The 25,351-nt window shown below is 47.2% G+C and overlaps 2 protein-coding genes across 2 annotated transcripts; both read left to right on the top strand.

Moving 5' to 3' along the window:
* Positions 1 to 3,475: 3,475 nt before the first annotated feature.
* Positions 3,476 to 8,848, top strand: LOC121436292 (CMRF-35-like molecule 4). Its single transcript, XM_041636111.1, has 4 exons — positions 3,476 to 3,588; positions 4,266 to 4,613; positions 6,353 to 6,467; positions 8,675 to 8,848. The coding sequence occupies exons 1-4, from the start codon at positions 3,528 to 3,530 to the stop codon at positions 8,826 to 8,828; spliced, it is 678 nt and encodes a 225-aa protein (XP_041492045.1). The 5' UTR covers positions 3,476 to 3,527; the 3' UTR covers positions 8,829 to 8,848.
* Positions 8,849 to 12,910: 4,062 nt separating this feature from the next.
* Positions 12,911 to 21,961, top strand: LOC121435968 (CMRF35-like molecule 7). The gene is made up of 4 exons (XM_041635533.1): positions 12,911 to 12,950; positions 17,952 to 18,281; positions 21,114 to 21,195; positions 21,793 to 21,961. Exons 1-4 carry the CDS (start codon positions 12,911 to 12,913, stop codon positions 21,959 to 21,961), a joined length of 621 nt encoding a protein of 206 aa, XP_041491467.1.
* The last annotated feature ends 3,390 nt before the right edge of the window (positions 21,962 to 25,351 follow it).

A 25,351-nucleotide genomic window follows, 5' to 3' on the forward strand; every position in this document is an offset into this window, starting at 1 on the left:
GCTGTCTTGGTGTCTGTGCAGCTGACCACAGGAGTCTCCCTCTCTTTTTACCTTATTTTCTCCTCTTTTTAGTACATCTCTTCTCTTCTCTTTTTTCTCCTCTCCTCTCTTCTCTTCTCTTCTCTTCTCTTCTCTTCTCTTCTCTCATGCCTACATTTTTTTCTTCCTATCCATTCTCAGCCTAGCTATTCAGCCAATGAGACCTTTATTAGACCAATCAGTTGCCTTAGGTAGGCAAGCGGAAACAGCAACACATTTTACATAATTAAACAAATGCACCAGAAACCAACACATTTTACGCAGTTAAACCAATATTCCACTGCATAAACAAATGTAACACATTTTTACATAGCGAAAATAATATCCTACAACATTTCCCCCTTTTGTCTACATAAAAAGAAAGGATTTAATTTTAACATAGAAAAACAAAATACAACATATTAGAACAGTTATCAAATAAGAATTACATTCACAATATCAATGCCACTTGTATTTGGCAAAATTCCAATAAAATATTCCATTATAAATCCTATCTTGATGGGTCTAAACTCTAGTCACCCTGCTCACACTGCCAGCACTTTACATCGTGAGCCATCCCCGAGGCCCACGGAGCCCCTGAGACATCAGACTCCTTGAAGAGGTCTTGGGGCTTCTAAGTAGCCATATGAAGGCACAGGAAGGAATCCAGATCCTATGTAGAGCTTCATGTCACAACACTGTTTATAAATTCCTATGTAGCTCTCAATGATGTGTGTGTTTCTTAACTGTACAAAGCTTATCTAACCAATGCAGCTCCTTGCAGAGTGATTCAAGATCAGGGTGAGGGACACCTAACAGCTCAGCCATGGACCATCCCCAATATTTCTGAGTCCCTTGTCCTCACTCAAGTCTTCAGCATGAAGGGTATGTAGCATTGTGTTGTATACATTGACTTGCCATTTATAGGGTGTTCTGTGACTCCACCTTGTGGGAATTCCTTCAGTGAATAGCCTTTAAAATACCGGCCCATTTTTTTTTAACTGGTCTCATGTACTATAAGTGCAGACAAAAAGTATTCACAGTCCTCTTTTCTGTTGGATTTGGTTTCAGTTCACAGCACACAGAGAAGACTGTGAATTGCTACTCTTACTGTGAAGTTATCCCCAAATAAATAAATCTTTGTTCTACTCTATTCTGGACTTTTGTGGAACACTTTGGTACTACTACAAATTGGCACTCAATGTAGATGATGTGGGACATCCTTCTGTATATGTGTTGCTTTTATTGTTTGATAAATAAAGCTGTTTTGGCCAATGACTTCGCAGTGTAGAGACAGGCAGAACATCCTAACAGATAGAGGGAGAGAGAGTAGGCAGAATCAAAGAAATACCATGTAACTACCAAAGGAGATAGACGCTGGAAACTTACTGGTAGGCCACAGACTAGTGATGATACATAGATTAATAGAAGTAGGTTAATGTAAGATGCAAGAGCTAACTAGGAATATGCCTAAGATATTGGCCAAACAGTGTTGTAATTAATATAGTTTCTGTGTTATTTTTTGGGTCTGGGCGGCAAGAAAATGAACAAGCAGTCTACACTTACACCACCTGGAATGTGATCCCCCTTACCACAGTCCTCATGTCTGGGCTAGAGTGTAAGGACTGATGTGTTTGCTAAGCTCTGTTATGAGTCATATGCTGTGTTATGAATCAAGTCCTGTGCTGAGGAGACACCAGAGGTCAGAGGTCTCCTATAGGACAGAGCTGAATCAGAACACAATCACTGATCTCCATTAGCTACTGCTCAGCCAAGAGCGCTCTCTCTCTCTCTCTCTCTCTCTCTCTCTCTCTCTCTCTCTCTCATCATGAAAATCAGGATGTAGCTCTCAGCTAAGTCTCCAGGACCTTGCCCAACATGTCTGCCATTTACTCTCCACTGTGGTGGGAATGGACTGAGTCACCGAAACTGCAAGCAAGCCTCCAATGAAATGCTTTCTCTAATATGAGTTGTTTGGTCATGGTTGTCTCTTCATAGCAACAGAATAGTGACTACACAGATACCAAGATTTGGTGTCCCCTAGTGAATGGACAAAGTGGTTTCTTTGCTTTGTTAATCCAATATTCTGTAGAGCACACACTATGGACACAGACGAAATGCATACAGACATCCTGAAGATGTGGGAGAGGCAAGAAATGGAGAAAGTGATACAATGAGAGATCCCTGCGTTATCTGTTCACAGGGATTAGAGATGAGTGGAATAAGTGTGGATGTTCAGAGGAGAGCCACGAGTCAGGACACAGCAAGTGCCAATGTCCCCACAAATGTCACCACAGTCTCCAGACACTGACACATATCAGAGAGGTGCAGATGCCTCTAAGGTTAGGTGCCTCACCGGGCTCCAGGAAACATTCTCTTGCCTTCTCCCCCAGCATAAGAGGGAGGTGTAATGCCAGAATTGCGAATAGAGGTATCAGAATGGAGAGACCTGAGGTTGTTATTCATCCTCCTCCCAACACCCAGCATCTACCCAAAATAATGACAACAGGTCCAAGTCTAGATATGGGTCCAGGAGACATCAGAAGACAGAGTCATCGGATAGAATCAAGGGAGGAGAACTTCTGTGAGTTCAAGTTCAGCTAGAGCTAAATAGGACATTGCAGTCCACCCTGGGCTTCAATGTGAGATATTGTCTCAAATGAACAAGGTCTGAGACATAGCTCAGTTGGTAGAGTGCTTGCCTAGCATGCATGGAGCCCCAAGCTCAATTCTGAGCACAGCATGGATGGGGTGTGGTGGCACACACCTACAATACCCAGATTCAGGAGGTGGAAGCAGGAGGATCAATTCAAGGTCATCCTTAGTTGTATGGGGCCGACCTGAGCTAGAGATGCTGATACAAACAAAGGAACAACAGCCAATCAGAATAAGATGGATGGGGAGTGAGAGTTGTGACCTCCAGGTCTGTACCCTTTGTGTGTGTGTGGGGGGGGGGGAGAAACTCAGTATAAGGTGAACTCTGATAAAGGAATCAGGATAACAGTGTAAGCTTGACCAGCTGTGTGAAGCCATAAATGGAGCCAGAGACCCTGGACTAAGAGCATGCTGTGGACGGCTTATCTGACTATTGGAAGGAGATGGTTCCTCCGTGCTCACAGAGATGGAGCAAAAGATGATGGACAGCTCACAAGTCCAGTCAGGAAGTGACGTGTCTCCGAGGTTCATCAACATGAACAAAAAAGGAAATGCTCTCCAGGCTGTGCCAGGAGTGGGCAAGTTAAGAAGCCCTTAGCTGAGAGCTAGGGGCAGGTGACATCCTCAGGTGACCATGGATGTGCCCCTCACTGGGAATGATAGGAACCAGCACCGCTGAACTGGAGCATCTTCAGAGCACTTCCTGTACCGGTTCATCTGGGGTCTCATACAGGAGCAGGAAGCAGAGGACAGGAAGGAGAACAAGGCACATGTGCATTGTACGTTCTAGAAGGAGGCGTCCCTTCTCCTCTCTTGGGCTTGGTGTGGGTGCAGGAGACATCTGAGCTGAAGAAATGACCCCAAGAGTGTTGGGAGTGTGGCTGCCTTCAGCTCTGCTCCTCCTGCAGGTCCCAGGTGAGCACCGTGACAGGGTGGAAGCTTTCAGCTTTGAAAGGGGAACTCGTGGTGTAAGTGAGAGGGCATGACAGGGGGATGGGAGGCGGGAAAGATCAGCCAGCAGAGGAAGATGGGGTTTAGACAGTGGGTAGGAGTGACCAGCCTGGCCTCACAGGTGCAGTCAGGCTCAGTACTGTCATGTCAGCCACACCTGAGACAGTCAGGACCTGCTGAGAGGGTTAGCTGCGAAGTCATTGCCTGAAAACCACACAATCTCTGTGTACACACATGTATCTGTGTACATATGTGTGCATACCAAACACACACAAGCACTCAATCTGACAAAGACACATATGCCACCCACAGAGATATACATTCATATATGTACGTAAGTAAAGTCTCTCTCCCTCTCTCTCTCTCTCTCTGGGTCCTCTTTCTCACTGTGAGACACACGCACACGCACACGCACACGCACACACACACACACACACACACACACAGAGTTGTTTCCTGCTAGGTCATTCCTTTCTCTGGACAATATAGGCACTCACCTCAGCCCTTGCTCCTGGGTCTGACAAAGCCTGTCTCCTTTCTCATTGCTTCCTCCAGACCAGAGCGCTCTCTAAGACCTGACCAAGGGAGGCCTGACCCCCATCCAGCTGTGAGGGTGCAGTACTGGTGTTTGTGTTTTCCAGGCTGTGTCCCTCTGAGTGGCCCCAGCACCGTGACAGGCGCCGTGGGGGAATCCCTGAGTGTGCGGTGTCAGTATGAGGAGAAATACAGGAGCAACACCAAATACTGGTGCAGAGACTCGCTGCTGCTACTGTGTAAAGAGATTGTCAAGACCAGACCTGGAAGAGAAGCTAGGAATGGCCTAGTGTCCATCAGGGACCACCCAGCCAACCTCACCTTCACAGTGACCATGGAGAACTTCACCTGGGAGGATGCAGGCACCTACAAGTGTAGAGTGGATGTACCGATTATGAATGGCTCTCTCTTCGGGATTGATGACTCCTTCAAGGTTGTGGTGTCCGTAGTACCAGGTAAGCCCCCTTCATGTCCTGGCATCCTGTGTCCTGGTCTGTCATTCCCTCGTGAAAGAAGGAATCCAGATACAGTACCATGGTGAGCTTGGTGAATCAGACACAGGGAGTGTGAGTCCACTCGTGCCATTGTGAGAGCATGGGTGGTGTGGTAGTGTATGTACTCCAGTACATGCGTGTGCATGCACACACTGGCACTATGGGGAACCTGACTTCTTAGAATTTCTCTTCAGTAAATTTATTTATTTACTTATTTTCTTACTCACCAGACTTGTCCATGGTGTGTGTCAGTCAGAGGAGAGTTTCTTGAACTTAGTTTTCTTTTCCACAGTGTGGGTCCAGGGGCTCAAACTCAGCTCATCAGGCTTGCAACCAAGAGCCTTTACCCACATAGCTGCATCATCAGTCCCTGTTGGAGATTCTCTGTGTGTCCCATGTGACAGTCTCAAGCTCGAACCTTTCTAGAGACAGGCCCTGAATGCCTGGTTCTTTGTGACTTCCTGGTCCAATAGGAGGCAAGTCCTCTTTTCCAGGTCTCATTTGGTCCTGTCCCCATCTCCATGTGGTAACAGAACCCCAGCACATCTGCTCCCCTCCATCAAGGGCTGCTCTGGCCTGGGACTGAGTGGACACCTCCCTTACATGAAGGGCCTGAGGGACCAACTTCATCACAGTGGTTCTGGGGCTTCTGAGAGGAACCGGAGACACAAAAGGAGCCTAGATTGTATATCGGGGTTCTTGATCCCTGAGGAATCCATTCAACCCCTCCAAGTTCCTCTGTGTCCCCATTTCCCAGGAACAATGTCCTGCAGGAAGAAACTCAGAGAATCCCCGAAAAGTTTCCTTTCCCAGGCAGAGGTCAAGGGGAACTCAGCTACTTTTGTCCCAATGTTTACCATGCCTGTATTCCATTTTTTCTTTACGGAGGTTCCCTTGGTCATGGAACCCCAATTAATACATCTCTTTAATATGAGCAGGGTGGTGGCAGGGGCTGAAGGGCTGAAATTCTCTGTCAGTTTTTATTTTCTTTTCTGAAAGAAGGTTTTGTGTAGCCCAGGTTGGCCACAAACCCAGTGTAGTTGGGATTCGTCTTGAATGACTGATCTTCCTGGCTCTGCCTCTCCTGCACTGGCATCCCCACACCCAGCTTCCTGTTCTGGTTCTCAGTGCGGATTTCCCCCTCACATAAACTTCCCTCCAGCATCCTCTGTGGGTTCACACTGAGGAGTGTGGATCAAATCTACTAAAGTCATGAGTTCTCCTCAGTAGAGGCCACTCTCCACAGGGTCCTTCAAGCATCTGCCTTTCTAGAACTTTCCATCTGGACATGCCTCCGAAATGAATGCCCAGTGGGCTGTCTGGCTGACAGTGTGGGAATGAGTGGGCCAGGCAGACAGGGTCCCACCACTCTGTGTCTGTCCCCACAAGGGAGAAGGAGGCAAAGGTGGGACTGAGGCCAGATGGGACCTGGTAACACGTGTCTTGACACTGACACTTAAACTTTCCTCTGTAGGAAGGTTGGCCTCAAGTGTGAAGGTGCCAGCCAGCCACAAAGCACCATGGGAAGGGAGGCCCTGGCCAGGCTTTGGTGTGGTCATCAGCCTACAAGCTATGGGACAGCTGCCAACCATGTCCCTAGGGTCCTGTGTGAAGCAGAGCTGCAGAGGTGTCAGTGGGTAGGAGATGGAGTGGCGGTGACTGAGACTGTCCTGTGTTTCTATATTTTACTCCTATCACAGGCTCTGCCCCTAAGGACAAAACAAATACCCTGGGGTCTCCTACATCTTCACCAGTGCACACTCAGCCCAGTGTGACCACAGAGGACACAACTCCTGGTCCCAGTCTACAACCTCGGTGAGGAACCCATATCCCTGAGGCCTCTGGATCATGGGGGGGGGGGATAATGCTGAGAGGGTGGAGGGAGAAGATTTGCATCCCTTCCTTGGGCATCTCCTGCATCTCCCAATCCTACACTGACCTGGGATGAACACACACACAGATGAACACACACAGATGAACACACACACAGATGAACCTACACAGATGAACACACACACAGATGAACACATACACAGATGAAGACACACACAGATGAACACACACAGATGAACACACACACGATGAACACACACAGATGAACATACACACAGATGAACACACACACAGATGAACACACACAGAGATGAACACACACAGATGAACACACACAGATGAACACACACACAGATGAACACACACATAGATGAACACACACAGATGAACACACACAGATGAACATACACAGATGAACACACACACAGATGAACACACACAGATGAACACACACAGATGAACACACACACAGATGAACACACACAGATGAACACACACACAGATGAACACACACATAGATGAACACACACACAGATGAACACACACACACAGATGAACACACACACAGATGAACACACACACAGATGAACATACACACAGATGAACACACACACAGATGAACACACACACAGATGAACACACACAGAGATGAACACACACACAGATGAACACACACACAGATGAACACACACAGATGAACACACACAGATGAACACACACAGATGAACATACACACAGATGAACATACACACAGATGAACACACACAGATGAACACACACACAGATGAACACACACACAGATGAACACACACAGATGAACACACACATAGATGAACACACACACAGATGAACACACACACAGATGAACACATACACAGAAGAACACACACAGATGAACACACATACAGATGAACACACACAGATGAACACACACACAGATGAACACACATACAGATGAACACACACAGATGAACACACACAGATGAACACACGCACAGATGAACACACACCGATGAACATACACAGATGAACACACACATAGATGAACACACACACAGATGAACACACACACAGATGAACACATACACAGAAGAACACACACAGATGAACACACACAGATGAACACACACAGATGAACACACACACAGATGAACACACACACAGATGAACACACACACAGATGAACACACACAGATGAACACACAGATGAACACACACACAGATGAACACACACAGATGAACACACACACAGATGAACACACACAGATGAACACACACACAGATGAACACACACACAGATGAACATACACACAGATGAACACACACAGATGAACACACGCACAGATGAACACACACCGATGAACATACACACAGGCCACTAAGTTAATTACTCAACTAATGAAAATAAATACAGTTGCTGGGTGTGGTAACAAAAGCCTTTAATCCCAGTGCTTGGTAGGTGGAGGCTGGTGGATCTCTGTGAGTTCAAGGACTACGTAAGGAGTTCCAGGGCACCAGGAGGAGATAGGGAGACTCAAGTTAGAAGGAAGTTGTGTGTGTGTGTAGCATGATTAATAAAAACCTAGAGACAAAATCTGGGTTTCAACCTGAAGGTCAGAAAAGCAAAACAGACAGCCACCGGCTCTTACTTCTACCTCAGTCTGAGGTGGCGAACCTGCCTCCAGGAATCTCAGAATGAGAATAACTGAGAGCTGTCTCCTTCCATTTTATAATCCTCTCTAGCGCTGAGATTAAAGATGTGCACCATTACTGCCCAGTTTCAATGGCAAACTAGTGTGGCTACTGGGATTAAAGGTGTGTGTCACCACTGCCTGGTCTGTAAGGCTGACCAGTGGGGCTGTTTTTCTCTATGATCTCCATGCAAACTTTATTAAAATGCAAATGAAATATCACTACAGGTGTGGGTGGGGGCGGCACTGCCTGCCTGCCTGGACAGAGGCTGTAGGAGTAGAGTTCCATGGGGTTGGACTGGAGAGAATGGGCCAGGCCCACAGTTCCAGAGTCCTTCTTGGTCTCTCAGTCACCCTGGTCAATCAGGCAGGGCTGCCTTTGTTCTTGTCCCTGAAAAGAGCACGTGGACACACACCTGGGTAAAAGCGACAGGCACAGTGTAGGGCACCCACACCACCTTCTGGGAGGGGAGCTTATTGTGACCTTGTCCCCCACAGGTCCCTGCTGAGCAGCATCTACTTCCAGCTCCTGGTCTTTCTGGAGCTGCCCCTGCTCCTGAGCATGCTCAGTGCGGTCCTCTGGGTGAACAGGTCTCAGAGGTGCTTTGGGGAGAAGCAGCATTGCCCAAATTATGAGAGTGACATCTGTTGACAATGAAGCCCTGTCCATGTCACCACACACAGCTCCCCTGGTGGCAGAGGACAATCTGTGCTTCTGAGAATACTCTGAAATGTCTTAGAAGATTCTTTGTGCTGTGCCAAGCACATAAAAGAATGTGCCCAATAAATACATATACATATTATTAATAGAGTATCTCTATTCTTAGATAAGTTCACACATGTCCACCCCAACTCTATCATATCCACCTCCAACCCCACCCTCCCACTCCCTCGGGCAGGTGCTCCCTCCCCCTTCATGGTCCATTCTTCTTCGTCTTTACGTAACCTCTGAGTCCAATCAGTGCCGCCTGCTGGGATGCTCACTGACCTTGCTGACCTGGTGCTTGCAGGTGACTACAGCCGCAGTGTCGCGGTGTTGTGAGTGCAGTGGCCGTGGCACAGCCGGAACACAGCATCTCATACCCTCTCCCCCTCCCCTCTGGCTTCCAATTCTCTCCTCTCCCTCTTCCTTACATAATGTTCCTGAGCCTTTGTAGGAGGAGGCTGCTTGTTCGTCCATGCTGCCCAGAACCAAAATAACCACACAGAAACTATATTAATTAAATCACTGCTTGGCCCATTAGCTCTAGCTTCTTATTGACTAACTCTTAAATATTAACTTAACCCATTTCTATTAATCTGTATATTGCCACATAGCTGTGGCTTACCAGCTAAAGTTCCCAGCTTGGATACATGGCTTCCCCCTGACTCTGCCTTCCCTCTACCATGCTATAGGCCAAACCAGTTTCTTTATTCACTGACCAATAAAAGCAACACATAGACAGAAGGACCTCCCACACCAAACCTTGGAGTAGGATGGAGATGCTTGGGATAGGGTGGGGGTGCATTGGGATAGGGTGGGGGTTTGACATAGATGTCCCTTTTAGGGCTGAGCCTCAATAGTTACTTTTCCTCGGCACTTAGATCACAGCAGAGAGACGCTTCTCCAACCAAGGCTGGGGACAGCACTAAACAAAGGGTACAGACATAGATGTTTAGAGGGCAGTTTGACAATGTGATCACTAAATACACACACCTTACATGGAAATACACTTGGCACTGTGCCCTTCTCCAGATTCAGTCACAGAACATGGTCCATACTGGTGATCCACCCCCTCTCTGATGTCACATTCCTGCTTTCTACCCCCTGTGGTGACAATCTCAGCCTGGTATTATTTTATCTGCTGGCCTTAAAGTTTTGTCACATACATGTGCATGGATTGGCCAAGCACATTTTGTTTAGCACCTTTATTTCTGATCGTTATATGAACAGAGTTATACTTTTTTTTAAAGATTTCAATCATTTATTTATTATATATACAGTGTTATGCCTGCAGGCCAGAAGAGGGCACCAGATCTCATTATGGATGGTTGTGAGCCACCATGTGGTTGCTGGGAATCAGATGCACCCCAGTCCCCTTCCTTTATCTGTCTGGCTGGCTGCCTGTCTATCTGTCTGTCGGTGTATTTGTCTGTCGGTGTATCTATCAGTCTGTGTTTATTTGTGGGTGTGTCTCTGTGTCTGTGTGTTTGTGTGTCTGTCTCTGTATTTCTCACTCCCTTTATTCTTCTATCTTTCCATCTTCCTTTTCTTTCATTAGCAGAGTCTCACGGTGTAGCCCAGGCTAGTTTCCACCCCCCATTCTCCAGCCTCAGCCTCCCTAGTTCTGAGATACAGGCAAGAGCCATGCTTTGTTTCTAAGCCTTTGGTGTTCTCATTAGATGTTGTGCCTCTGAGGTTCATGCACACTGATGTGTTGATGCTGTAACATGCATCTTGTTTGTATTGCCCTCTGGCTGTCTACATCAACACAAAATTACACAGCTTTCCTTCTGCGAATAAACACGGTAGAGCCTCTCTTTCCTTTTCTTCTCTTTTCTTCCCTCCTCCTCCTCCTCTTCCCTCCCCCGTCTTGCATTTGTCATGAAACAGAACACAAGATGGTCTCTTGACATATTCTCTCTATATCAACCTAGTGGCATCCTGGGACTCACAGAGATCCACCTGCCTCTGCCTCGCTAGTCCAGGCAATAAAGGTGTGCACCGTTATGCCTATCATGGAGGCGTTTCTCAGTTGAGGCTCCCTCCTTTCAGATGACTCTAGCTTGGGTCAAGTTGACATAAAATATAGCTAGCACAGTGCATCAAATGCACCTTTTGGATAACTTTCCTAGCTATGGACCTGGACTATAATCTCAATTATTTGGGAACTTGGAAAATACCTTTTTAAGGGTTGGTGAGATGGATCAGCTTCACTGTGAAAACCTGGCCACCTGAATTCAATGCCCAGAATTATGGTGGAGGAGAGAACCAACTCCCAGATGTTGTCCTCTGACTTCTAGATGCAAGCTGTGTTCTACATCCATGTTCACAAACACATCAAACACACAGATACACAAGAAACAAAATTTGAAATAAATAATAAAATGTCTTAATAAACTATTTCTTCTTTGAAACCTGTTCATATGTTTGTTATATTTGATTTTGAATAACTTGCATTTTTATTTCAAGATTTTTTAAAAGATTTTATTTTAATTATTTGTGTGTGGCACACGCACGCACAGGCACATGTCCATGCACATGTAAGTGAAGTGCCTATGGACAACAGAAGAAGATGATGGATTCCCCTGGAGCTGGAGTTACAGGTGGTTGAGAGTCACATGTTGTAGGTGTTGGGAACCAAACTTGGGTCCTTTGAAAGAACAGTATGTACTCAATCACTGAGCTGTCTCTCCAGTCCCTATTTTTAAATTTTTAGTTACACATATGTATGTACAATCACATATAATTACATATATATGTGAACATATGTATAATTACATACTGTGTGTGTTCATGTGCATTTGAGTGCAGTTGTCCATGAAGGTCTGAAGTAGCTCTTTCTTAATAAACCACCTTTCTCGCTCCTTATATTTATTTAATTATTGCATTTTCATTATTTTGAGCTTTGCATCTTGTGAGATTAGAGTGTCAGATATCCCTAGAGTTACAGGCGTTTGTGTGCCTCTGATGTGGGTGCTGGAAATAGAACTTGAGTGTTCTGGAAGACTGGGAAATGCTCTTAATAACTGAATCTTCTCTCCAACCCCTTATTTTTATTTTAAATGGTGTCTTTAGACTGGAGACGTGGCTCAATGGTAGCATGCTTGCTTGCCATGTGAAAACCCTGTTTAGATCACCAGTACCACACACAAAAAAGAAAACTTATTGTTAAGTGATATTTTGAGCATATATATGACAACTTCTCTAAAATCTTAGAAATTTCTTTTCATTTTTATATGTAGGCATTTCAGTTATAACAAAATTTGTTTTATTTCCAATTCTTCTGTCTTTTTTTATGTATTAGTTAGTGTTCAATTGCTGTGGTAAAACATCAGACCAAGGCAAATTATAGAAGGGAGGATTTATTTGGGCTTATGATTCCAAAGGGGTCGGAGTCCATCGTGGGAGGCAATCATGACAGCAGGCAGCGGACACGGAACAGCTGAGAGATCATCTCTTGGACCACAAATAGGACGCAGAGAGTGTGTTGGGAATAGCAGGAGGCTTTGAAACCTCAAAGTGAGACACTTCCTCCAGCAAGACGACACCTCCTAAACCTACTCAAACAGCACCATCAACTGGGCATTCAATATTCAATGCCAGGTGTGCTGAGCTTAGCCTGCTAGCACACGAGCTGGGAACAAGACTGCCGGGGCCCATCATTATAGCCTAGATCACTTCTGGGTCTAACACCCAGAGTGCTCTACCCCTTAACCCAAGGCCAGACAGTCTGGCCATCCCCACCACTGGTCTACAGGCTTGCCGCCTTTGCCTCTGCTCGCTGGCACAGTTCCCTAGCCTCCTCATTTCTCCTGAGTGACCAGCTCTGCAGAGAGCTGATGCGTCTTGTGCTGAGTAATGGATGGCAGGAAATACCCACTCTATAAAAGGAAGCTGGCGAGTAAGACACCCACAGGCAACCTGGACAAGCAGAAGGGGTCAGCTGGGCTCTCGGGTGCATTGGGTATCCAGCTGGGATTTGGATTTGCTGCTGGCTGTCCATCAAGGGTGTGGAGCAGGGAGGCAGGACCATGTGGCTGACCCCAGCTCTGCTCCTTCTCAGTTTCCCAGGTATGTTCAGCTAGGGTCTGGAGGCTTGGGACTGCAGCTGCGGAGCAGGAGGCAGGGGACTCTGTCCTGGGTTTGAGGAGAGCTGCCTGCCACCTTCGGGGACATGAAGTTCTGCAGCTTCATTCAGCAAAGGACCCCTGGTCCTACATCATGCCAGGCATGTGCAGGGACCTGGGAACCTGAAGGGAAAGGAGAAATGGAGTGGCCATCAGAGATCCCAGATACTCTGATGGGTGAGACATACTTTAGAATAAGAATTAGCAGCAGAAAAAAAAAACAGAATAGAAGAGGAAGGAGCTTAGAGTAGGGAGAGGCTACCACTGAGGGAGCTACAGAAAGCCCTCCTGGACCCGTTCCTTCCATGCCCCAGGAGACAGATCTTGACAGCCCTTGCAGCAAGCAGAGTAGATACTCCATGGAGAAGGCATAGCTTGGGGAAAGGGCTACAGGCTTAGAGAGGTGGCACACCCATGCAGAGGGAGCACTCAGTGGGCAGGACACTGAGGGGACACTGGCTAAACGTGAGTTTGGAAATACTGAAGGTAAAATGATGATTGACAGCTGTAGATGCCTGCATGCCCTAGCTTGTGTCTGAGTTCTGGGCTCCCAGCTGCCTGCTCTCCACATCTCAACGTTAGGCTTTCCCAGAGGCCAAGCGGGACAGGAAGAGCCGTGCATGGCTTGCACATTTGTTCACACACACACACACACACACACACACACACACACACACGCACATGCACGCACACACATTCACCAGGACACTCAAAGGCACACATCTATGTACAGTCACACTCGGTCCATACCTCCACGATCCTCTACTCACATTTACATTCATAAGAAGCCATGCACTGAGATTGTTCACAGAAGGAATTTCAATTTTTATTGTATTATGTGTATGGGTGTTCCGCCTGAATGTGTGTAAGTGCATCATGCGTGTGCCTGGCACCTGCAGAAACTAGAAAGAAATTCCTGACTAGAGTCATGGATGGTTGCAAATGACCATGCTGAAGCTCAGGATTGAACCTGCGTCCTCTGGAAGAGTAGCCAGGGCTCTTGACCTCTGAATTATCTCTCCAGTTACCCACCCCCTACCCCTTTTTTGTTGATACAAGGTCTCATTATGTAGCCCTGACTAGCCTGGGGCTCACTATGTAGACCAGGCTGGCTTCAAACTCACAGAGATCCTCAGCCTCCCGAATGCTGGGGCTAAAGGTGTGCACCTACCCTGTTAGGTAACTTTAAAAAATAATCTAATAATAGTGTGCTTTGGGATCACTCTTGTCATTGTTTGGACAATGCTCTTCACTTTTTAACTATGTATCGCTATATCCGAACTTCCCAATCTAATTCCCTATTAGTGGTCTTTGAGTTTTCCGGGTGTTTACTGTTGCATCTGTGGTGAGGATAATTCCCACTCCACTGTCTTTAGCAATCCTAGAGCTAGGATGGTTGTGTACATGACCACAATGCACAAATTCTTCACAAAAATAGCTAACAACTTTAGTGGTACCCACCATGACCAAGACACTGAGCAAGACCCTGGGGTTGGGGATGGGGAAAGGGAGAAAGGAAGCGTAGCACCTCTGGGCTTTGGGAGTGAGAAACCTATGGAGGATGTTAGGAAAAGAGATACAAAGCCATCGGGCTCCAGACGAAAGGCCAGTGGCCAACAGGAAGAGGCAGCTCCAAGAAGAGGGTGAGGCATTGGGAAGGAGCTCAGCCTGGTCCACTGCCTTGAGAGGGCGCATTGGGGTTAGGGAAAGAAAGGCTCAGGGGGCTACAAAAGGAGCAAGGAATGACACTAAGGAGAAACTAAAACCAGTTTGCAATAAGACATTCATTGCAGGAATGAAGCTTTTCCAGTCACTCTGGAGCAGGGGAGTAGCTGACATGCTGGGTGCAGCTGAGGGCGCAGGGGAGTAGCTCACATACTGGGTACAGTTGAGAGTGCAGGGGAGTAGCTGACATGCTGGGTGCAGCTGATGAGGAGACAGGCTCAGTCCAGTCCTGAAAGCAGTTTGAATTGAAAGAAGGATGCACCAGACCTTTCTGAATGCTACTACCACGATCCAGATATCGGACGAGAGCCGTCTCGGCCAAACAGCCCAATGTCTAGCATTAGACGGTTACGTGAGGTTTATAACAGCCAGAATCTGACTGAAAGAGGCATGGCAGCTGTGCTAGGGGGAAGTGAGGCTCAGCGAGGTTAAGTAACCTCCCCAGGGTTTCTCAATAACACCACGGTAGACGCGTCTCCATCTGCTGGCAAAGTTCACACTTTCTCTGCTCTGTCGTGACGTCTCATGGGCTGTGATAACAAAGATGTAAAGAAGACGGTTCAGATCGGCATTTTCAGGGTGCAGTTGGCTGAACTGGCGACCAGTCACTTGCGGAGGGAAGGAGAAGAGAAATCAATATAGATGCTAATTCTCCAATGTGGTCCCCAAGCGGAGTGAGCTCAGGGCTTACAAGGGGGTCTGGCAGAATCTTTTATGTGCCTTTTGTGGCTGCTATACCCAGTGACCACAAATGCAGTGGCTCAGAACATCACTTTATCCTGCTGGTCCAAGATCAAGAGTCCAAAATGGTCTCACTGGCCAAAGTCAAGGTGGAGTTCCTTCTGTAGCTCCGGAGAACCATCCATTTCCGGGCTTCATCCGAAAGCCCCCATGAGTCTCTTGGCCCATGGCCTCTCCTCCTCTTCAAGGCCTGCAACAGAATGCCTTCAGACCTAAACCATTCATCAGGACTCATAGAATAACCCAGCACAATCTTAACTCAGTATCCCTAATCATACCTGGAAATGCCTTTATTCTTTTTTTTAAAACTACAGACGGGGGTGTGTCTGTAGTTGAAGGGCCATTTTATTTTCTTATTTTCATTGGTGTGCACGTGCCTGCTACAGAGCTTGTGTGGGGTCAGAGGGCAACTTCGTGAAGTCAGTTTCCCCTTTCCACCTTCACGTGGGTTTCAGGGTTGAACTCAGGTTTCACAAGAACTTTTACCCATGTACCCGTCTCACCGGCCTCCCCTTTTCTGTGTAAGGGTACATAGTAATAGGTTGGGTACTAGAATGTCAATAGTCATTTAGTAGGCAGAGGCAGGCATGTGTCTATGAGTTCAAGGCCAGCCTGGTCTATGTAGTGCAGTGGACAACCCTTTCCAAGGGGCTTCCTAAGACCGTTGGAAAACACAGATATTTACATTATAACTCAAAGCAAAGGTAAAATTACAGTTATGGTGTTACAATAAAAATAATTTTATGGATGGGCAGTGGTGGGACACACCTTTAATCCCAGCACTTAGGAGGCAAAGACTCTGTGAGTTCAAGGCCAGACATGTCTACAAGAGCTAGTTCCAGGTTAGGTAGGGCTGTTACACAGAGAAACCCTATCTCAAAATAATAATAATAATAACAACAATAATTTTATGGTTGATGCTCACCACAACATGTGGAACTGTTGTATTAAAGGGTTGAAGCATTAGGAAGGTTGAGAACCACTGGCACAGTGAATTCCAGGCTAGCCAGAGCTACATAGTAAGAGCCTGTCTCTAAATAAATCAATTAAATAAAGGGTCTGTGAAGAAGGGTTATTCTGTCAAGCACAGACGCAGACCTCAAATACAAACTAAATTAGCTCTATGGAGAAGGCCCAAGGTGTGAGGGACGGCACCAGGCTCTTGTGCAAATGCGCCCCACTCGCAGAGACCAGTCTAAGACTGAGAGCTGGTCAAGAAAGCCTTTCCCTGCAGCAGCTCTCTGCCTCTTTGTCTGCCTCCAGGTGACTGGGAACACAGGTCACCGTGCAGAAAGGGTGTCACTCCACAGACGAGCAGGATACACATTCCAACCTATTTTGGACTCTGGTTCCTCTGGCCCCTGTTAGAGACAGGAAGCAGAGCGGGCTCTGTGTCAGAAGTGCTATTACATAGCAGTTGTTTGGAATGATGGTCTAGAACCAAGGGCAGCATTTGGGTTACAAGTGTCTCTTGGAAACCATCAGATTGTAGGCATTAATTAGAACCATAGACATGGGGTGTCCTCCTGTGGAGGCAAGAAGGCTAGAGAGAGGGCGCTGGGTGTGATGCTTCACGGTCAGATTAGAGTCACCTAGGAGACACGCATCTGGGTATACCTGTGAGGGTCTTTCTGGGGACTTACATGATGAGGGAAGATGACCCTGAGTGTATGTAGAACCACGCCATGGGTTGGGAGTCTGGGCTGGATATTTTCTTTTCATGAGAAGGCAGCTGAGTACCAGCATTCTTCTCTGCTTCCCGATGGCAGCAGACGCAACGTGACCAGCCACCTCATATTCCCACCACCATACGGTCCCTGCCATGATGGATGCAGCCCTTAAACCAGAATTTTGAAAATAAAAACAAAACCAAAACCCTGCTTTCTTCCTTAGGTTGCTGGTCGGGCAGTTTTGTCACAGCTGGGAGGAAGGTAACTCACGCCCTAGATTTCCCCAGGTGCATATAGAACCAGCTCGAAATGGCTCGCCAGACTTGGTTTGAGACATCTCAACTCAGCTCAGTGCTCACTGATAGCCTGATGTCAGTCTCAGTAAGGGACATTTATACCACAGAGATTGGCAGATGTTGCTAAGAGGGAGGGATATTACCTAGATAGAAGACGGTTGACCGTTTCCCAGCGTGTCACTCTAAGATCCAGAGAGAAGAAAGAGAAAGGTCACAGAGTGGACTAGTCAGGGAAGGGAGGCGATCAGATAAGAACCGTACCAAGAGGACAAGGAAAAGGTGTCAGGAAATCAGAAGTGTCACATGATACAGGAGGCCTGGGGAGATAAAGTCTGGAGAGGCCAGGGCATGGGCATGCAGGGGTTAATAGCACACTGGACCTCAGAGGAAACAGATGTGAGGAGGATCCAAGTGGGTCACGGCGGCTGGAGTGAGCAGGACCCTTCTCTAATCCTTTGGTCGTTAGGTTGGCTTAGAGGAGCAGAAGCCATATCTTGTCCTCCTGTTTTCCAGGCTGTTTCGCCATCCAAGGCCCAGCATGGGTGAGAGGCCCAGAGAAGGGGTCAGTGACCATTCAATGTCACTATAGCTCCAGATGGCAAGCCTACAACAAGTGGTGGTGTCGAGGAGCAAACTGGAAGACTTGCAGGGTCCTCATTCGAACCACGGGATCAGAGAAAGAAAGGAAGAGTGGCCGGTTGTCCATCAGGGACAACTGGAGAGAGAACTTGCTCCTGGTTACCATGGAGATGCTCAGGCAAAATGACACAGACACTTACTGGTGTGGTATTGAAAAATTTGGAACTGACCGTGGGACCAGAGTTAAAGTGACCGTTTACCCAGGTAAGCATTGGCCTGTGGGTTACCACAAAGTTCTGGTGCTTGGGACTAAAGGACTGGGAATCTAAGAGACAGACAGATGGGACAGGGCAGTGACAGAAGTAAGGAAGAATAGCACCCCAACACTTTTATCAATGCTAGCTCCTGGGGTCACTCTAAGGAATTCAGCGGACGTGAGTCCTGACTGGCAGATGTTGGTGTAGGGCTGGGGCTTTGACATCTCCCTCTGGGAGCCATGGCCGAGCCCTGCTACCTGCATCCTGGAGCTACACATCCCTGGAAACTCACATTCTTCCCCTGGAGCCTTGAATAGGTCTTGGATGCCTGAAGAAGCCCTCAGCACTGCAGGCTGAGAAGTTTCTAGTTTTTTAAAACTTGTACCCTTGTCCTGTGATTTACATGGGACGGGGGGGGGGTGAGCTAAGGCATCATTGGGGAGGGCTGCAGGGTTGAAGGCCAGGCCTAGCCAAACCACAGTGACTCTGGGCACTTTGGAGGGCCTGAACTTTCCGAGTGACCACTTCTGCTTTTTCTGACTACAGAAGACTAAGCATGGGGTAAGGAAGACCCAGGAGGCTTGCAAGTGTTAAGTAGATGCTTTAAACGGAGGCTTTGGTTACTAAATCAAAATCAGAGATGTCCCTGGTTCTCCTGGCTTGTTCCTGCCTCATCCTCATTGAGGGACTCCAGGGTCTTCTGTTGGTTCCCAAAAAGCAGCCCTCCCCACTTCCACCCATGCTCAGAGCTTCCTCAGCCCGGCGCACATGCTGGCTCCTGAGAAGGCAGCAGGCAAACACAGCGCTGGCAATGAAGTTAGCCCATGGGGTGACGGGGTTGAAACCAATGAGTTACAAACGTTGCCTCCTAGGGGATGTGAGGTGCAGAAAGGGTCACCCCAAAAAAGATTTCCCCAGGGATACCGCTCAGGGGATGCTGAGATGATCTGTGGAGACAGAGGGTTGAATAAGACATGTAGGCAAAAGACAGAGTAGCCTAAGAATGTGCCCCATGCTGAGCTTGAAGTGTCCAGGGGGACGGGGGAACACCAGCCTATATGGTGACTGTGGCCTCTTGGAGGACTGCAAGGACTAGAGCTCCCCAGAGTTCTGCTCAGCTTCCAAGTGTTATTAAAACCCGAAACCTTTGCGAGAAGGGTTTGGTGGGTCAGGAGCTAGCCCAAAGGACTAGCCAGAAAAGCTCATGCCCAGCTGGGCTCAGGAATCCATGACCCAGCCACCCACTACAAACCGCCCGTAGTTTCCTCTCTGTGACATTTCCTTCCTCAGAGCCATTCATGATATAGGTAGCATGTGCCTTCTTGCTCAGCCACCTTCAGGAGCCCCTCTGTCACTCACCACCCTGGCCACTAGAGACTTGTTTCTGAGATCATCGGTCCTTGAGCCTTACTTGGGCACTGTTTGAACGGAAAGGAACAGAGGTTCATCCCCCCAGCCAAAACAAGTGGAAAGAGACTGTGGGTGTCTCCTCCTCCAGAACTAACTACAGTCTTTCTCCTCCTTGATTTCCATATCTCCCTGTCATATATCCTATTAATAAAAATGATGAAGGAAATGACTGTATGGGGAATCCGACAGCTCAATAGAAGCCAAAGGACTGTATCAGAGAGATGGGGCTTCCTGATCCAGGAGATAGTTTTATGTCAATTCGGCACAAGCCAGGGTCACTGGAGGAGATGGACCTCCATAGAGAAAAGTCTCCGTAAGATCAGGCTGCAGGCAAGCCTGTAGGGCTTTTTCTTAACTATTGATTTATGTGGGAGGGTTCAGCCCATTGTGGGCAGTGCCACCCCTGGACTGGTGGCTCTGGGTTCTACAAGAAGACAGGATTGCCTTTAATCCCAGCACTTGGGAGGCAGAGGCAGGCGGATCTCTGTGAGTTCGAGACCAGCCTGGTCTACAAGAGCTAGTTCCAGGACAGGCTCCAAAACCACAGAGAAACCCTGTCTCGAAAAACCAAAAAAAAAAAAAACCAAAAAAAAAATCAGAAGACAGGATGAGGAGCTGGAGAGGTGGCTCAGCAGTCAAAAGCAATGGTTGCTCTTCCAGAGGACCCAGGTTCAATTCCCAAGGCCCACATATGGCAGCTCACAACTGTCTGTGACTCCAGTTCCCACACAGACACATATGCAGGCAAAACACCGATGCACAGAAAATTTTTAAAAGAAGAAAAGAATAAAGAAAAATCATTTAAGAAAGGAAGGAAGGAAGGAAAAATAAGAAAGGGAAGAAGTAAAGAAGGAAGAAAAAGGAAGGAAGGAAGGAAGGAAGAGAGAGAGAGAGAAGAAAGGAAAGAAGAAAGAAAGAAAGAAAGAAAGAGGAAAGGAAAGGAAAGAAAGATAGAAAGAGAGAAAGGAAGGAAGGAAGGGAGGGAGGGAGAGAGAGAGAAAGAAAGAGGAAAGGAAAGAAAGATAGAAAGAGAGAAAGGAAGGAAGGAAGGGAGGGAGGGAGGGAGAGAGAGAGAGAGAGAGAAAGAAAGAAAGAAAGAAAGAAAGAAAGAAACTAGGTTGAGTAAGCCATGGGGAGCAAGCCAGTAAGCAGCACCCTCCATGGCCTCTGCATCAGCTCCTGCCTCCAGGTTCCTGCCCTGCTTGAGTTCCTGTCCTTCTTTCCTCCAGTGATGGACTAGGACATGGCAGTGTAAGCCAAATAAACCCTTTCCTCCCCAGCTTGTTTTGGTCATGGTGCTTCATTACAGCAATAATAACCCTAACTAAGACACCCAGTGAGGGATGGTTGGATGGGGTGCCAACATGAGCCATGCATGAACCACCCCCAATCTGTTCCATAACCTGTGGCCATCTTTGCTTATGTCTAGAGGGAAGAGATACCATGTCTTCCCAGCTAGAATCCTCTATGGATAGCAACACACATGTGATTTCTTCTGACTTATATAAGAGGTGAGTCCTGAAGTCCCTTCTGCTCCCTCTACATGGGTTCTTCCTACCGGGGTGCCAAACCCAGGTTCTATCATCAGGTGCCAATGATTGTCATAGTCAAGATTCAAGGTTTCAAGGCCACCTTCCTTACCCCCACCATGGTCCCATTCCAGCTCCACCAGAAAACTACTCTGTAGAGCTGTTCATCACTACCCAGCCCTGGTGGCATCAAGGGAAGAGATGATCCCATAAGGTTCCAGTCTCATCACAGAAACAGGGCAGGGAGAGATCTGCCAGCCTGGAGCGAATGTTGAGGGCAGAGTAAGCAGACACAGCCCAGATGTGGAGAACTCCAGGTTTCTGCTGGGAGGAGGGAAAGGAGAACTCCACCCCTGAATGTAAAATTGGGACAGGGACAAGCCATACTAAGACCACATGGTCATCGAGGAGCCCTCATGGTTGGACGGTCCTTGGAGAAGGCCCTGGGGGATCTTCCAAGTAGGATGTGAGCCTTCAGTATCAGGCTGTGGTGAGCTGGCTGTTGACTTACCAGTGTTGGGGATGGGGCATCATGGGATTCAAAGGCATGGGGCCCTGATGGCTGTATCTTTCTCATAGGACACACTACATAATCCTGGCATTTCTGAAGGTGCCTGCCTTGCTCATCTTGGCTGGTGTTGTCCTCTGGCTGAAGAGGTCAACTCGGAAGGTCCCCGAGGAACAGTGGAGACACACTCTCAGCAGCAATTCGGACTCTGAAATTCTGGACAAAGACATTGCCCCTTAGACTGGAGTCTGGACTCTCGTTCCAGAAACATCTTTAAGTCCTCAGTGGGTAGTGAGTGAGGCTGGTGCCCAGAGGGCTTGGCCAGGCATGATCTCCACTCTGCACACCATGGGGACCCTGCTCAGTACCCCCTAGCTATCATCACACCTGCAGTACTAGAATCTCGCTCCTCCTATACATCCTCACCTGCCCTATGCCTTCCACCCGCCACGGTCAGCCTGGGGTGAGAACCGCCAGAAGGGAACCCAAGCTGCAGAAAGACAGCAGCGTGTCCCTTGACGAGAAAGCTTGTGCAGAGTCTAAGACTAAAGCACAGGGAAAAAGAAGGGACCCAGTGGTGTGGCTAGTCTATACTATGACTCTGTCACAGAGAGCTCAGGGAGCGTGGAGCAGGCATCCATCCTCTGTCTGTCCTGGACACTGAGGCCACCCCTAGCATGCACTTCTGAGAAACCTGACAGGCCCAGGGGCTGGAGAGAAGAGAATTCAGACATCCATGACTTCACCCCGGGATCTGGGGTTGCATTTCCCAGCAGGTGTGTTTGCTCCAGGGCCGGAAGCAGAAGGCCACACACCCTTAAATAGAACTGTGGCCTACATAGATGCATGGCATGCTGGTTCTAACCAGAGGTTAGCCAGGGGAGAGTAACAGAGAGTGGAGAGTAGCAGAGAGAGCAAGGCAGGCAGAGAGAGCAGTGTGCCTCCCGACCTGGGTCCTCACGACCTGCACTGCAACATCCGCTCTGCAGAGGAAGTCAGGGTTAGGGTAGCTCGTCAGAGCAACTACCAACAGCATGAGTCAGAAAGGTGGACACAGCAAGAATGGCCCCTTATCAAAGGGTTCTTCTGCTTTAACTGTGGTTGGGGAAAAATAGAAGCCTAACATGCTTTTCCCATGAGGTTTCCAGTGCACAGTGCAGAGCGGGTATGCACACTGCAAAGGCAACAGATCTCTAGAACATTCTCATCTTGCAAGACTCAGACTCTAAGCCCACTGCACACAATCCCCCACCCCACCAGGCCCTGGATACCACCATTTTACTTCCCTCCCCCCCAATGAGTTTTGCTAATGTACTTGAGTGGAATCATGAGGCATTTTTAGTCTGGGATTGCTTTATTCTAGTTAACACCATGTCCACAAGGATCATCCACCTTCTAGCAGATGACAGAATTCCTTTATGTTCAATGCTGAATATCTCCTATTGTGCAGATATACCACTCATTTACTAACAGGCCTTTTGGCTGTTATTTGCTCTGGGCACATGCGGACAATAAGCATGGGTGTGTTGATATCACATTGAGATGCTGTCTTCAATTCTCTTGGATCTGGTGGTGACAGTCAATCTTGATTGTTGACCTTGCTGGGTTTAGAATCACCTGCGGGACACACCTCTGAGCTTTTCTATGAGGTTGCTTCCAAAGAGGTTTAACTGAGGAAGGATGACCCACCCTGAATGTGAGCCCTCACCCTCCCATGTCCTGGGGCCTCAGACTGAATAAAAACAAGGAAATGGAGGAAGTGAGCTGAACACCAATGGGTTCATCTCTCTCTCTTCTTCCTGAGGATGAAGTGTGGCTCATTGTTCAGCCATTACAGCTAGATCTACTCCTGTTGCCGTGCCATCTCCAACATGATGGACTGTAGCCCTTAAAACCATGAGCCAAAATAAACCCCGCCTTCCTTAAGTTCCTTCCATCATGGATTTTGTCACAGCAGTGAGGCAAGTAACTAGCATGCAGGCCCAAGAGTTCTAAGGCTGGGTCATGTGGCGATGGTCTCTATTTTGAATGATCTCTATAACATTTTCCAAAATGGCTGCACTGTTTTATATTACCACCAACAGGATGTAAACATTCTAATTTCTCCATATCCTTCATCTGCAGCCATTGTTTTCTGTCTAGTTATTTTTATCACAGCTGTTCTCCAGGTATTTTAATTTATATTTTCCTGATAATTGTAGAAGTTGGGTGTCTTATCACATTCTTACTATTCAAGTCCTTTGCCTATTTAAAAAAGAAAAGCAAAGTTCACTGTAAAAACTTTAACTTTTGCTTGGTAGTGGTGGTGCACACCTTTAATCCCAGCACTCGGGAGGCAGAGGCAGATGGAGCTCTGTGAATTAGAGGCCAGCCTGGTCTACAAGAGCTAGTTCCAGGACAGGCTCCAAAGCTACAGAGAAAAACCCTGTCTCAAAAAACCAAAACAAAAACAAACATATACACACACACAAAAAAAAACTCTTTAACTTTTATTCTTTAGTTATGTGCAGAGGCTATAAGACATCAGATTCCCTGGGACTAGAGTGACAAGTGGCAGCGAGTCACATGATATAGGTGTTGGGAATCCAACTTGGGTCCTCTGCAAGAGCAGTGGGTTTTTTTAACGGCTGAGCTGTTGCTCCAGCTCCTTTTTGTCCACTTTTTAGTCTGATTGTTTATATATACATATTCCAGATATACTATCTCTTCAAAGATATTATTTTCAAACATCCTTTTCCATTCTATGACTATTCTTACACTATTGAGAGTCTAGCTCTTTGACAGATATGGAGATAATGGATAATTGACGGCAGGGGAAAACATGACTTAAAACAAGCTGGCTACAAGAAGTAGGTAGAGAATTTCACTTTTTATAAAAAGATTATAGAGGCCAGGCATGGTGGCTCACACCTTTAATCCCAGCACTCAGGAGGCAGAGCCTGGCTCTGTAAGTTCAAAGCGAGTCTGGTCTATAGAGTGAGTTCCAAACTGCAAAGTTTACACAGAGAAACCTTGTTTTGAAAAGACCAGAAAAATGAAGAAAAGACAAAAGAAGATTAAACCATATACACATACATATAAAACGGACCATCACATACCAAACTATCAACATTATTTTTGTTATGTGAATAAATAGTCTTCCCTTCACTTTTATGGATTTATTTGTTTATTCTCGTGCATCCCAGGCTGGCCTTGAATTTGCTAGGTAGCTGAGAATGACCTTGAACTCAAGCATGATCTGTCTGCCTCCACTTCAAAACTTCTGGAATTACAGATATGTACCTTCACATGTAGTTTTATGTAGTGCTGGGGGTCCACCCAGGCAATCACTCTACCAACTAAGCTACATTCCAACCTCTTTTCCAATTAGATTTTAAAATCTGTTTTTCTTTTTGATAATTATATATATATATATATATATATATATATATATATATGTATGTATGTATGTATACACACACACACACACACACACGCAATGTACTGTCACATCCAGCCCCACCACCCGCTCTCATGCTCATCTCAATCTCGCTAACCCTCCTCTTCTCAACTAGTCTCCCTACTTTCATGTCACAGGTGCTGTGTGTTTACAAGTGCAGTAGTGACATCAGGCCCAGAGGACAGCATTTC

Source organism: Microtus oregoni, unplaced genomic scaffold (assembly GCF_018167655.1).
Source record: "Microtus oregoni isolate MIOR12 unplaced genomic scaffold, Mior012 000048F_ref0000485, whole genome shotgun sequence".
Classification (NCBI taxonomy): Eukaryota; Metazoa; Chordata; class Mammalia; order Rodentia; family Cricetidae; genus Microtus; species Microtus oregoni.

What these genes read in the sequence shown, in the direction of transcription:
- LOC121436292 (XM_041636111.1), top strand. Translation starts at nt 3,528, where the DNA reads ATGACCCCAAGAGTGTTGGGAGTGTGGCTGCCTTCAGCTCTGCTCCTC. An exon ending in GCTCCTCCTGCAGGTCCCAG is followed by an intron (nt 3,589 to 4,265) that starts GTGAGCACCGTG and finishes TGTGTTTTCCAG; the next exon opens with GCTGTGTCCCTCTGAGTGGC. An exon ending in TGTGGTGTCCGTAGTACCAG is followed by an intron (nt 4,614 to 6,352) that starts GTAAGCCCCCTT and finishes CTCCTATCACAG; the next exon opens with GCTCTGCCCCTAAGGACAAA.
- LOC121435968 (XM_041635533.1), top strand. Translation starts at nt 12,911, where the DNA reads ATGTGGCTGACCCCAGCTCTGCTCCTTCTCAGTTTCCCAG. An exon ending in GCTCCTTCTCAGTTTCCCAG is followed by an intron (nt 12,951 to 17,951) that starts GTATGTTCAGCT and finishes CCTGTTTTCCAG; the next exon opens with GCTGTTTCGCCATCCAAGGC. An exon ending in TAAAGTGACCGTTTACCCAG is followed by an intron (nt 18,282 to 21,113) that starts GTAAGCATTGGC and finishes GCTTATGTCTAG; the next exon opens with AGGGAAGAGATACCATGTCT.